Below are 13221 nucleotides of genomic sequence, written 5' to 3'. Positions count from 1 at the left end.
TTTGTGTTATATAGATGAGTTTAGGGCCTCAACTGGAGCCCCAGTGACCGTTCACTTGTTCCACAAGATAAAGCAAATCGGAGGCACCATACAGACTGTTAGAGGTGGTAATACAAATACCCAGAGGTTGCACATCTGCCAGTGACCAGGAGTTTAGTCATAGAGCCAGAGGCAGCTATATGTAGTGGCAGCTTCAGATTTACATCTTTGCTGAAACTTTTGAAAGCAACTCAGTAAAGGCACACGCAGAGGAGAGCGAGGGGTTCTCGAAGAGGTTGCTGGGTTCGAGTCTCTGCTCTCAGAGCTGGGTTCTGATGCTCTTGGAGATGTTATCAAAATTCTGAGATTTGTGGATTGGACTGTGGTTCATATGGCCTCTTTCAGTTCTGTGTTTCTATTTCGTGCTCTCGCCCATTCTTTCTTGTTGCCGATTGGTGGGTTGGGACTTTGGGGTTTGTTGCTGTTTCTCCATGTAGAAGATCTGTTGGTTTGTGCAAGGGAGGGGTGAAGTGGTGGGCTTGGAATTTGAAAGTTTTTGTTTCTTTTCATGTGGGAAGGATTGATGTCTTTCTTTCAATTACATATGTCTTTTCTGTATTTTATGGCTATCTGGAGAAGACAAATCTCAGTTGTACTTTGAAAATAAAATGAACCTTTGAACCCAATTTGACAACAACTATTAGGGACCTGCTCTGCATAGGCAATAGGAATAGTACCCATTTCGAGCAAACTACAATAACATCCTGTAATTATACAGTATACCACAATTCCAGTAAGTATCTTCTAATACTTCACAAGGATTTTACCAAATACAATTATTCTGAGCAACAGGAGATGACTTAAAAACAGATAACCAAAAAGATCAAAGTAGTAACTTGTAGGTAGCTTCTAAAGAATGGCATGAGATTGAAGGATGCAAGTCCTTGGGTAAAGAAATCCAAGTCCTAGTATCAAAGCAGCTGAATACATGGCATGAATGAGTGAAAATAAGGGAAAAAGTCTATCCAAAATGCAGCAGTCCCTCAGCTCAGCAATCTAGATACTACACTGTTGCCCGTAATTTAGAATTATACTCACTGATCCCTAGGTAGGTAGAGAGAGGAACAGACAGAGAAAATGTATATGCAAATCTTTCACAGTCACTTACTCTGAAAGAGAATAAATGGCATGAGTCCAGATACTCACTCTTCTCGAAGGATGTCACAGATTGAAATCTTATCTTGGCATGCTGTTTCAGGAGGAGCTGAAGTACAAGGCACATCAGTAGGAGCTGATTGACAGTAAGGTTTATTGGAATCAGGAACTATCCAATCATGTGCAGTTTCACTACAACAGTCCGAAGGCTCAACCTTGCCACTTTTTCTAACGCAGCTGTTCGAGGAGCAAGATCCTAAGATAGAAAAAAGTGCTTTAAGTTCTAAACAAAATCCAAATCACTAACAAAATTAGTATTGCAGTGCATAATTTTATATGACTATATACAGTCTTAGAGTCCATACCACATTGGCCTCTGGTGTTATTTAAGAAGTATTTTTCAGATATTGTGATCTCGAAGCCAAAGCGGAAAGCAACAATTGATGTTCGAATGTTAGGCATATAAATGTATGTGCTGGTGTCCAGTTGATTAATGTGCAATGTTTCTGAAACATGGGGAAGGCTCACGTGAGATCCATCAACTGTTAACTGTAAAAGGAAAATAAAAGTCAAAAACTATCCCAAGGACTCATTGTACATTTTGAAGGCTAATATGATTATATCTATTGGTGAAATATTATACAATTAACATCCACTACAAAATCACTTCTGACATGAAGATTATTAGATTACCCACTTTAAACAGTTTGTAAAACATCTCTGGAGGTAATGTGCTCAAAAATTATATGGTCATGATTGGAATATTTACTTATTGATTGAGATATAGTGTGGAATAGGCCTTTCTGGACCTTTGGCTCTGTTGCCTAGTAACTGCCAATTTAACTCTAGCCTAATCATAGGAATTTTAAAATGACCAATTAACCTACCAACGAGTACATCTTTGGTCTGTGGGAAGAAACCGGAGCACCACGAGGAAACCCACGCAGCGAGAACGTACAAACTCCTCACAAGCAGCAGTTGGATTTGAACCTGGGTTACTGTTACTGTAAAGTGTTGTGCTAACCACAACATTACCGTGCCAACTTTAGTATATAAATTTCAAGGCTGATGAATCACATTTGATATTTTACATTAATCTACATGATAAGATGAACTTTGGTCATCAAGAAGGTGGCAATAATCTTAATGAGTTGCTGTGGTTCATGGGCCAAAGGTGTTTGCTCAATGTTGGGAAGAAGCAAATTTCAGGACTTTGACAATAGAAGTAACAGTGATCAATATCAGGTATTGATGATGTGTAACTTGGAGGAAACATATTTGACAGCATATCTATTATGGCAAGGCACAGGTTTGGGATGGATTTTGGGAAGTTACTGCTGTACATTTGTACATGGTACACACTGCTTGGTGTTGTGAATAGTTAAGACAGTGTATTATTGGGTACCGACAGGACAAAGTCCTGTCGATTTTATATACTGTTGGTGCAGATTATACCCTTCACTATGCCTTGCAAATGGTCAAAAAATTGAGGTTTCATAATGAAGTCATCCTCAAGTAGATTCTCAGTTCTTGAGATATTTTTTCTACCAATTTGTCTGGGCCACCCAAACATTAAAGGCACTCACTCTCACCTCATCTGTGGACTGAGGTCATAATATGGTCTGAAGCTAAGTAAACCAAGTGGAACCCAAAATGATCATAAGTAAGCATGTTTCTCTCCAAGTGGAGGCTAAGTTTGCCAGTGTTAAGAAGAGCTACAATGATGACCACATCTCAAAAAAAAAGTATTTTAAAGATGAATATTATGCCTTGGCTAGACCACATCTGGAGCACTGTGACCATTTCCAGGCACTTGGGATTGGGAAAGACATGTTGACACATTGTATATTTATCAAATTGATACTTAGACTCCAGGAGGCTAAATTATGACAAGTAATTACATAAATTTCATTGCTCTGTTCCCAATCAGACAGATGTAGTGTCTAGTGTCGGTAGAAAAACCAAGTCAGACTTTTCAGGGCTGAGCTTAGAAAATAAATTTGCAAATAGAATGTGGTAAAAGTTTGGAACTTCTAATTGGCCATTGATGTGAAATCATGAAGTCTTATTCCAAAGTTGATGGAGTTTTATTAACTACAAGTACTGATTTGAGGGAGATAAGGGAACTGTGGATAAATTAAGTTAATTAATAGATCAGCTTTGATATGCTTAGGTTTGGATAAAGATAGAGGAACCAAATTGCTGACCCTTGACCATGTTTCTGACTTAGAACATAAGCAACAAATACAATATGTACAAATGAACTCACCAAATATTGGTCCCCGGTTGAAATATGGACAACATTTTCATTGTAATAGATAATTAGGCCCCTTGGACAAGACTTATTTATAAAGGGGAGGCAAAAATAATTATCCAACACAATCGACAAATTGTATTTTGGAACTATTTCTTCCACTAGTGTATATGTGCAATTTCCAAAGAAGTTATAATTCACACCACCAAACGTCCTATAATGTGGATCTCCCCATATTTCACATACACCTAAAAATGAATGAGAACAATATATCAAAAAAGTGATCAGAGCCGGGGGTGGATCTTTCACCTTGCAGGGAGTGTGATGGGATTACAGAACAGGCAGGATGGGATCACTTACTCCTTACTAACACCTTGCAAATTCCAATAAAGTACAATTGGTGTAGCATAGATGACAGCCCATTAACATCTGCTTTAAAGTTGAGAGCCCTCCCCAACATTTAAGGCAATTTCAATGTGGCATCAATTTAAACTGATCAGGGATACTTACAGTTACAGTCCCATTGTTCACAACATCCATCTTCACTGCTAACTTTTATAGGTTCGATTCCTTTTTTACATGTCGGTTTATCTTGTTTTGGACAGACAACAGGATCCATTTTATATACGTCTCCTTTAATACAAGTAATTGTTGTGCAGTTTTCTTTCCATGACTCTAAGCACTAGGAAAAATAGTATTTATAAAATAAGTAAAACTTGAAAAATTGTTGAGTTAATATCTGGATCTGAAGGTCTTGGAGAACTTTGGGGAATGCAGAACTTTGTACTTCTTCTTCCCCTTCCCCCCCCCCCACCTTCTTGCTCTAACTTCTCATCTGTTTTTCCAGTCCTGATGAAGAGTCCCGGCCTGAAACGTTGACTGGTTACTCTTTTCCGAAGATGCTGCCTGGCCTGCTGAGTTACTCCGACATTTTCTGTGTGTTGTTCGCATTCAAATCTGATTATTTCCCTCATTCAATCACAAATGCTACTTTACAGGTGCAATGTGTTGCTGAAACAAGATGATGCAAGAATAACAATCCAAGAATGTAACGTGGAAACAGTTGTAAACACAAGAAAGACTGCAGAGGCTGGAAATCTAGAGCAACACACTCAAGACGCTGGAGGAAATCAACAGGTCAGGAAGCACCCATGGAAATGAATAAACAGTTGACGTTTCAAACCAGGACCCTTCATCAGGACTGGGAAGGAAGGGGGAAGACTTCAGAAATAAAAAGGTTGGGGGATGGGAAGGAGGATAGCTAGAAGGTGATAGGTGAAGCCAAGTGGGTGGGAAAGGTCAACACCTGGAGAAGAAGGAATCAGATAGGAGAGGAGAGTGGACCATAGGAGAAAGGGAAGGAAGATAGGACACAGGGGGAAGTGACAGGCAGGTAAGAAGAGGTAAAAGGTCAGAGTACAGAACAGAAGGAGGGGGAGGGGGAGGAAAGAAAGGCTATTAAGTAATCATATAATTGATCTAATACTCTTGCATCACTTTCCTGCACTAACCCCATATCTTGTCATTCTCTTTAAAATCTAAATATAATCAAGCATCCACAATGTTGTGTAACTTAGACAGAAAATCAATGTCTAACATTTAGGGGCACTGTAAAGATGACATTGTAATTACTATGAGAAAACAAAGGATAACAAATCTGATAGCCAGGATCTGCCTCCTTTTGTGTAAGAAGTATGGAAGTATGATTAACAAGAGAAATTCTCCAGATGCTGAAAATCCAAGAACACACACAAAATGCTGAAGGAACTCAGCAGGCCAGGCAGCATCTATGGAAAAGAGTGGGGGGACGTCACGTGATGACGTAGGATCGAGACGCTGGAACCCAGCTGTCCCGTAAAAAATCAGTAAATTAATGTTTAAGTGAAGAAAAGTTAGTTAATACTTTCTAAAAGTTACTTATAAACTACTCCAGACTGTTTCAAGTTATGCCTTATAAACAGAAGATGAAGAAAACTACTACCGTGAAGACAACACAAGTTGGAACAGAATCAAGGTCCACCTCTGCCAAAGAACTGCGGGCTCAGGTACATTATACCACCGGCGATACAGAACAGGAAACTACAGCAACATCGACCATTTCTAAAGAAAAAGACCAACAAGAACTGCGCAAATGTGAAGGAAGGAGCATGCGCAAACGAGAACAACCTGAACTACAAATCCCAGTTATGACTGAAACCGAAAGTAAAAGTGAATCTGAGGGAGAGTCAGATTCTCTGGAAAAATCAGACGAAGATGGAGGTAAAAGTTCTTCTGGAAATATAGAAAAGACTTTGGTGCAAATAATGCGTAAATTAGGCGCATTAAAAGTAATCCAAAAAAAAGATAAATGTGGAGATTATGTTTGAGAAAATGACAAAAAGACAGGAAAAAATGGAAAAGAGAATTATAGATTTGGAAACTACAACGGAAGACATGGTTGAAAGAATGAATAAAATGGAAGATGATATTACTGCCTGGACATCAGAAAGAAAACAAATTGGAAAAAGTTGATAAGCTTGAAAATTTTAGTAGACAAAATAATATTAAAATTGTTGGACTTGAAGAAGATATAGAAGGAGAAGATCCAATAAATTTTTTTCAAAAATGGATTCCTGAAAAATTGGAAATGCTTCCCAAAGGAGAAACTCTAATTGAAATTGAAAGGGCTCATAGAGCCTTAAGGTCAAGACCTCAAGCTGACCAAAATCCACGATCAATTTTGATAAAATGCTTAAGATACCAAGATAAAGAAAAGATCCTGAAGGCGGCTGCCCAATGTGCCAAAAAGAGAAACGGGCCATTGATGATAGCAGGGAAGGCAGTTCTTTTCTATCCTGATATAAGTTATAACATTTTGAAGAGAAAGAAGGAATTTAACCCAGCGAAAAGAGTTTTATGGGAAAAAGGTTATAAATTTATAATGCATCACCCAGCAACCCTGATAATTTTTTTGGAAGAGGGAAAAAGAAGATTTTTTACCGATTATCGAGAAGCAGAGGCACAAAAACTTCCAAATACTTTCTAATTACACATAGAGATCTCCAAGTGTAATGGATTAAAGATGAAGACAGACAGTGAATGGAAGTGATGGACTTTTAAGGATGACATAGGGGAGAAAAGCAAAATTTCAGATATACTAATTGAGAATAGTATTTTTTTTCTTCTTATATATATACTTTTTTATGTTGCAGGGGCGCTGGGGAGCTTTGGATCGATTACTGTGGGTTTCATGTGTGTAATCATGGCGGTCGCCATGACCCGTACAATAGAGGGGGGTAATATTGTGTTCTTTTTTTTTCACATTAGTAGGGGGGTATTTTGTTTTTTTCTTTACACTGTATTTTTCTTCTATCTTTCTACCTGGATGATCAGTGGGGACACACATAGCAACATGGAGAATTTTAGAAAGATTTCCCAAGATACCACGAAAGTTGAAAGATTAGGTATTATTATAGATTGGAGTAACATAATTGAAAATAATGACTAATTTACTGAATTTTTTAAGTTTTAATGTTAATGGGCTTAATGGACCGGTGAAAAGAAAAAGAATTTTAACATACATAAAAAAAATGAAAATAGATATAGCTTTTTTACAAGCAGCACACTTAACGGAGATAGAACATCAGAAATTAAAAAGAGACTGGGTTCGAAATGTTATTGCAGCTTCATTTAATTCAAAGGCGAGAGGAGTTGCAGTTTTGGTTAATAAAAATTTACCAATTAAAATACAAAATGTATTAATTGATTCAGCAGGGAGATATGTAATTATACATTGTCAATTTTTTTCAGAATTATGGACTCTTATAAATATTTATGCACCAAATGAAAATTATGTAAAATTTATACAAGAGGTCTTTTTGAATTTGGCTAACGCACATAACAAAATATTAATAGATGGAGATTTTAACTTTTGTTTAGATCCAGTTTTAGATAGATCAACAAAGGTTGTCTCAAAATTAAAAGTAGCAAAATTAATTCTATCATTGATGAAAGACTTAAATTTGATTGATATATGGAGAAGAATTAACCCAAAAGAAAGATTATTCATTTTATTCAAATAGACATAAAACATATTCAAGGATAGATTTTTTCTTATTATCAACGAATATGCAAGATAGAGTGAAAAACATGGAATATAAAGCGAGAATATTGTCAGATCATTCTCCTTTGATAATGACAATGATAATGATAGATAAAGAGGAATCAATTTATAGATGGAGATTTAATTCAATGTTACTAAAACATCAAGATTTTTGTGATTTTATGAAAAAGCAGATTCAGTTTTTTTTAGATACAAATTCACATTCAGTTGATGACAAATTTATATTGTGGGAAGCAATGAAGGCATATTTGAGAGGTCAGATAATAAGTTATACTTCTAAAATTAAGAAGGAATATATGATAGAAATAGATCAATTGGAAGGAGTTTACAAAATTAGAAAAAGTATCTCAAAGATATATGACAGAAGAAAAACGAAGACAACTTATTAATAAGAAGTTACAATATAATACACTTAAGACATATCGAACAGAAAAGGCAATTATGAGAACTAAACAGAGATATTATGAACTAGGTGAAAGATCACATAAGGTCCTTGCATGGCAGTTAAAAACAGACCAGACTTCTAAAACGATAAATGCAATTTGAACAAGAGTAAATAAAATTACTTATAAACCTTTAGAAATTAATGAAACTTCTAAGAATTTTTATTCTGAATTGTATAAATCAGAATCACAAAATGATAATGTCAAGATAGAAAGGTTTTTATCACAAATAACTCTTCCAAAATTAAATACGGAAGAACAGATGAGATTAGATATGCCTTTTACATTAAAAGAGGTTGAAGAAGCTTTAGGATTATTTCAAAGTAATAAATCTCCAGGAGAAGATGGTTTTCCACCTGAATTTTATAAAAAGTTTAAAGATTTATTAATTCCTCCTTTTATGGAGTTAATACATCAAGCGGAAAGAATGCATAAACTTCCAGAATCTTTTTCGACAGTTATTTTAATAGTATTGCCAAAAAAAGATAGAGAGCTTTTAAAGCCAACATCATATAGACCTATTTCTTTGTTAAATACTGATTATAAAATAATAGCAAAAATCTTATCTAACAGACTATCTAAATACTTAACAAAATTAATACATATGGATCAAACAGGATTTATTAAAAATAGACAATCGGCAGATAATGTAACTCGGTTATTTAGTATAATTCATTTGGCTCAAAAGAGGGAGGAAATGAGTGTGGTAGTTGCTTTAGATGCAGAAAAAGCATTTGATAGATTGGAATGGGATTTTTTATTTAAGGTATTGGAAAAATATGGATTAAGGGTATCTTTTATAAAATGGATCAAAACAAATATTAATCCCAAAGCTAAAGTAGTGACAAATAGTCAAATTTCAACATCATTTCAGTTAACAAGGTCAACTAGGCAAGGTTGTCCATTATCACCTGCTTTATTTGTGTTGGCGATAGAACCATTAGCTGAATTAATTAGAATGGACCCAGAAATTAAGGGTTTCAGAGTTAATCAGGAAGAATACAAGATTAACTTATTTGCTGATGATGTTCTGCTTTATTTAACAAACTCATTGCACTCGTTGCATAAATTATCCTATAGATTAAAAGAATATGGGAAAATATCAGGTTACAAAATAAATTGGGATAAAAGTGAAATTTTACCTCTTACTAAAGGAGATTATAGTCAATGTCGATTAATAACTCAATTTAGATGGCGGGCAAATGGTATAAAATATTTAGGTATAAGAGTTGATAATGATATAAAGAACTTATACAAATTAAATTAATTACCATTATTGAAAAAAATTCAAGAAGATCTTGATAAATGGATGATATTACCAATAACATTAGTAGGTAGAGTAAATACCGTAAAAATGAATACATTCCCTAGACTACAATACTTATTTCAATCACTACCAATACAATTACCCCAGAAGTTTTTTCAGGAGTTAAATAAATATGTGAGGAAGTTTCTTTGGAAAGGTAAGATGTCAAGAATATCGTTGGAAAAATTGACATGGAAATTTGACCTCGGAGGGTTATAACTTCCAAACTTTAAAAACTATTATAAAGCAAATCAACTTAGATTTATTGCATCTTTTTTTGATGAAGATAAATCGGCATGGATTAGAATAGAACTAGATAAAATAGGAGAAAATATACCAGAAGATTTTATATATAAGTGGGAATCTAAATGGATACAGAAAAAGAATCTCCAATATTAAAACATTTGATTGATTTATGGAATAAGATAAATATTGATGATGAGATAAAGAAATCTTTATTTCAAAATATATTTATTCCTTTTACAATGGATAACCAACTTTTATATAACTGGTTTCAAAAGGGGATTAGATCTATAGGAGATTGTTTTGAAGGAGGTATATAAATGTCATTTGATCAATTAAAGAATAAATATAAAGTATCAAACAACACTCTTTTTTGTTACTTCCAATTAAGGGCTTATTTAAGAAAAAAATTAGGTCAAACAATGTTATTGCCGAAATCTAGTGAAATAGAAACTTTAATTCAAAAAGGAAAAACTAAAAAATTTATTTCTTGTATGAAAAGCTTGATTCAAAAACAGGCAACTAAACAAGGCGTCCATAAGTCAAGACAAAAATGGGAAAGTGACTTGAATATTAAAATTGAAGAAACAAATTGGTCATGACTATGTCTTGAAAGTATGACAAATACAATAAATGTCCAGTTAAGATTAGTGCAATATCATTTTTTACATCAATTATATATTACACCACAAAAAAATAAATAATTAAAATCCAAATGTATCTGATCAGTGTTTCCGATGTAACCAAGAAATTGGTACTTTTTTACATTCTACTTGGTCTTGTTCTAAAATTCAACCTTTTTGGACAAATTTAAGAGTTTTATTGGAACAAATTATTGGAACACAACTTCCACATAATCCAATATTATTTTTATTAGGCGAAATTGAAGGGATAAAATTGAAACCCAAATTGAATAAATATCAGAAAGAATTTATAAAAATTGCACTGGCAGTAGCCAAAAAGGCTATTGCAGTTACTTGGAAATCGGATGCGTATTTAAATATAGATCGTTGGAAGAATGAAATTTCCAGTTGTATTCCACTTGAAAAAATTACTTATAATTTAAGAGATAAATATGAAACATTTTTGAAAATTTGGCACCCTTATTTACAAAAGACAGGATTAAATATATAGGTGCTCTGAAGATAAAATAATTGGTTATTTGGGGAAAGAAATAAATATATATACTAAAGTTATTATGAACTCCGTGGAGCATGGGGGGGATCTTCTGATATCCAGGCACACTTTCTTTCTTTCCTTCTTTCTTTCTTTTTTTACCTATAGGGATGTTAGCGGGGAGGGGCTAAGGGGAGCAGGGGAAGGGTATAATTTTTTTTCTTTCTGTAATCATCTGAAAACAATAAAAAAATCTTTAAAAAATCTATGGAAAAGAGTATAGTCAATGTTTTGGGCCGACGCCCTTCAGCAGGACTGGAGAAAAAAAGGAGTCAGAATTAAAAGGTGGGAGGAGAGGAGGGAAAAACACAAAGTGATAGGTGAAACTGGGAGGGGGAGGGGTAAAGTAAAGAGCTGGAAGTTGATTGGTGAAAGAGATGCAGGGCTGGAGAAGGGGGAATCTAATCGAAGAGGAGAGAAGGACATGGAAGAAAGAAAAGAGGAGGCAATGGGTAGGCGAGGAGGTAAGGTGAGGGGGGAAACGTGGATGAGGATTGGTGGAGGAGATTCTATTATCACCTTGTATTTCTCACTCCCCAGCCCCCACTTTTTAACTCCAACTTCTCATCTATTTTTCTCCAGCCCTGCAGAAAGGTACAGGCCCAAAAAGTCAACTGTACTCAATTCCACAGATACTGCCTGGCCTGCTGAGTTCCTCCAGCATTTTGTGAGTGTTACAAATGAACGATTATCTGATTGCTACAACATTGACATATGGATATTTTAATGCAGGGTTTCCCAACCTTTTTTATTTCATAAACCCCTAACATTAACCAAGGTTAATGCCCCTATGGACCCCAGGTTGGGAACCCCTGCTTTGATGGGAAATTAAAAAGTATATTTTTCTTCAATGATAAAGGTAATGAATAGAGGACCAGGACCAAATTTAGGAAGATGTGCCTATGGGCAAGCCAACTCTGGATCCACAAAGTAAGGTCTCCTTGGATCCTATGCCTTGCATGGGGATCTTTATCAAATGCCTTGCTGAAATCCATATACATTACATCCACTACTCTACCTTCATCAATGTGTTTTGTTACATCCTCAAAGAATTCCACCAAGGCAGTGTAAACTTCCACAGACTTTACAATAGGAGTATAAAATAGCTTCATTAGAAGTGTGACTGGATTTACATAAAGTTGAAACAATTCTTCTGTTTCTGGAAATAAAAATGTATCTCAATGTTTGAACATATTTAATGTTCTGCTTAATATTTCTCTGACGATAGCCCTGGCAAATGGACTGTTTGTATGACTTAATACTTGTCTGACTTTAGCTGGGGATTTACTCTCAGTTTGGTCAAAATACCCACAGCATGTAACACTGCGTGAGCACAATAATATTCTTTCACAACCACGGATTCGGCAGTGCAGTAGGTACGGCAATTGTGCTTGTGAATATGCACGAGTCAGCTAATTATTATTCCATTGTGAAAGTATTTAACTCCATTCATTCCATCATAGTATTTGTCGAGACTTGAACACAGCAATGCTTCATTGCCTGCTTGCACTCTGCCTTGCCTCAGAAACTGGACTGTCGAGTCAACTGACTCTGAAGACTAGCAGTATTTGTTTTAATTCTTTGTTATTCTTTTCAGCCGCAGTGTGAGCTACATTTTCTATTTGAGTGTTTTAGTTAACGGCCCTGTTTGGCCTAGAGTTTATTGTTTTCTTTTCCCATTAACACTGTTCACATTAAAGTCTGTGAACTATCGACCTGCTTCAGTGTCTCTCACTCCGCACTTGGGCCATTTCCGAAGCTGGTGACAGCAAGTTTCAGCCACGCTCAGCAGAAAAAGGGCAGCTTATGGCCATAAGATTCATTAGTCAGAGTGATTCGTTGAGGCAATGAATGTATAATTTGTTATTTCTGTCTCCATCATGACAGAGGATCTTGCCAAGTAATGGACCCAGCAAAGTTTGAACAGTGATGTTTTGACATTGGTGGCTTGAGGAGAGGGTGCCTTTATTCTGAATGCATGTCCTGACTCTACATTCCGAGAGTCCCGAGTCTACATACCGAGCTTCTCTAATCTACATTGAGTTTCTCTGGTATCCATTCCAAGCTTTTCAAGTCACAAGAACCCAGATTCCCAGCCTTGTGGTCCCGTGACTCAGGTCTGCTAACAAATGAGCGCTTCAAGCAAGCTTATCAATTGATTCAACAAATCATCTTTCAAGTAAATAGAGTAAATTCTGCAAGAGCCCTACTCTAAAAGCTGATCCCTGGCTGCAGTGTGTGAATACGCAAGTAACCCTATCAACGGTATTTTTAACCTCTTGATGAAAGTCATGGTACAGACTGGAAAAACTGAACTTTCATGTAGCAAATTAAACAGATCTACAGAGAACCAGCTAGTTTAGCAATGAAAGAAGCCTGTCTATGTTGTCTTGATCTGTAAAACTAAGAGTATATCCTAATTGCCTCTGGAAAAAGTTGTGAAAGATAAAACACTGAGCAAGATTTCAAAAGGTTCCTTCTCTAGGTTTCAGGTTTCATGTTGTCAAGGTTTCCCAAGGACTTTTCTCTACATTACCAAGGGTTTTGTTTTTTCAATTGTTTC

The 13221-nt window shown here is 35.6% G+C and overlaps 1 protein-coding gene across 1 annotated transcript in view; it reads right to left on the bottom strand.

Annotated features, from left to right (window-relative positions):
• Positions 1-13221, bottom strand: part of LOC132404317 (mucin-2-like) — a 218692-nt gene that overhangs the window by 26123 nt on the left and 179348 nt on the right. Inside the window, exons 36-39 of the mRNA XM_059988489.1 lie at positions 3899-4070; positions 3404-3636; positions 1500-1683; positions 1186-1390 (exon numbers count right to left, since the gene is read on the bottom strand). Of these exons, the coding sequence (XP_059844472.1) occupies positions 1186-1390; positions 1500-1683; positions 3404-3636; positions 3899-4070 (794 nt within the window). The remainder of the gene's footprint in view (positions 1-1185; positions 1391-1499; positions 1684-3403; positions 3637-3898; positions 4071-13221) is intronic.

This window comes from Hypanus sabinus, chromosome 13, assembly GCF_030144855.1.
Source record: "Hypanus sabinus isolate sHypSab1 chromosome 13, sHypSab1.hap1, whole genome shotgun sequence".
Classification (NCBI taxonomy): domain Eukaryota; kingdom Metazoa; phylum Chordata; class Chondrichthyes; order Myliobatiformes; family Dasyatidae; genus Hypanus; species Hypanus sabinus.
Note: the sequence above shows the minus strand (reverse complement) of the source record. Positions and strands in the feature narration are given on the sequence as shown.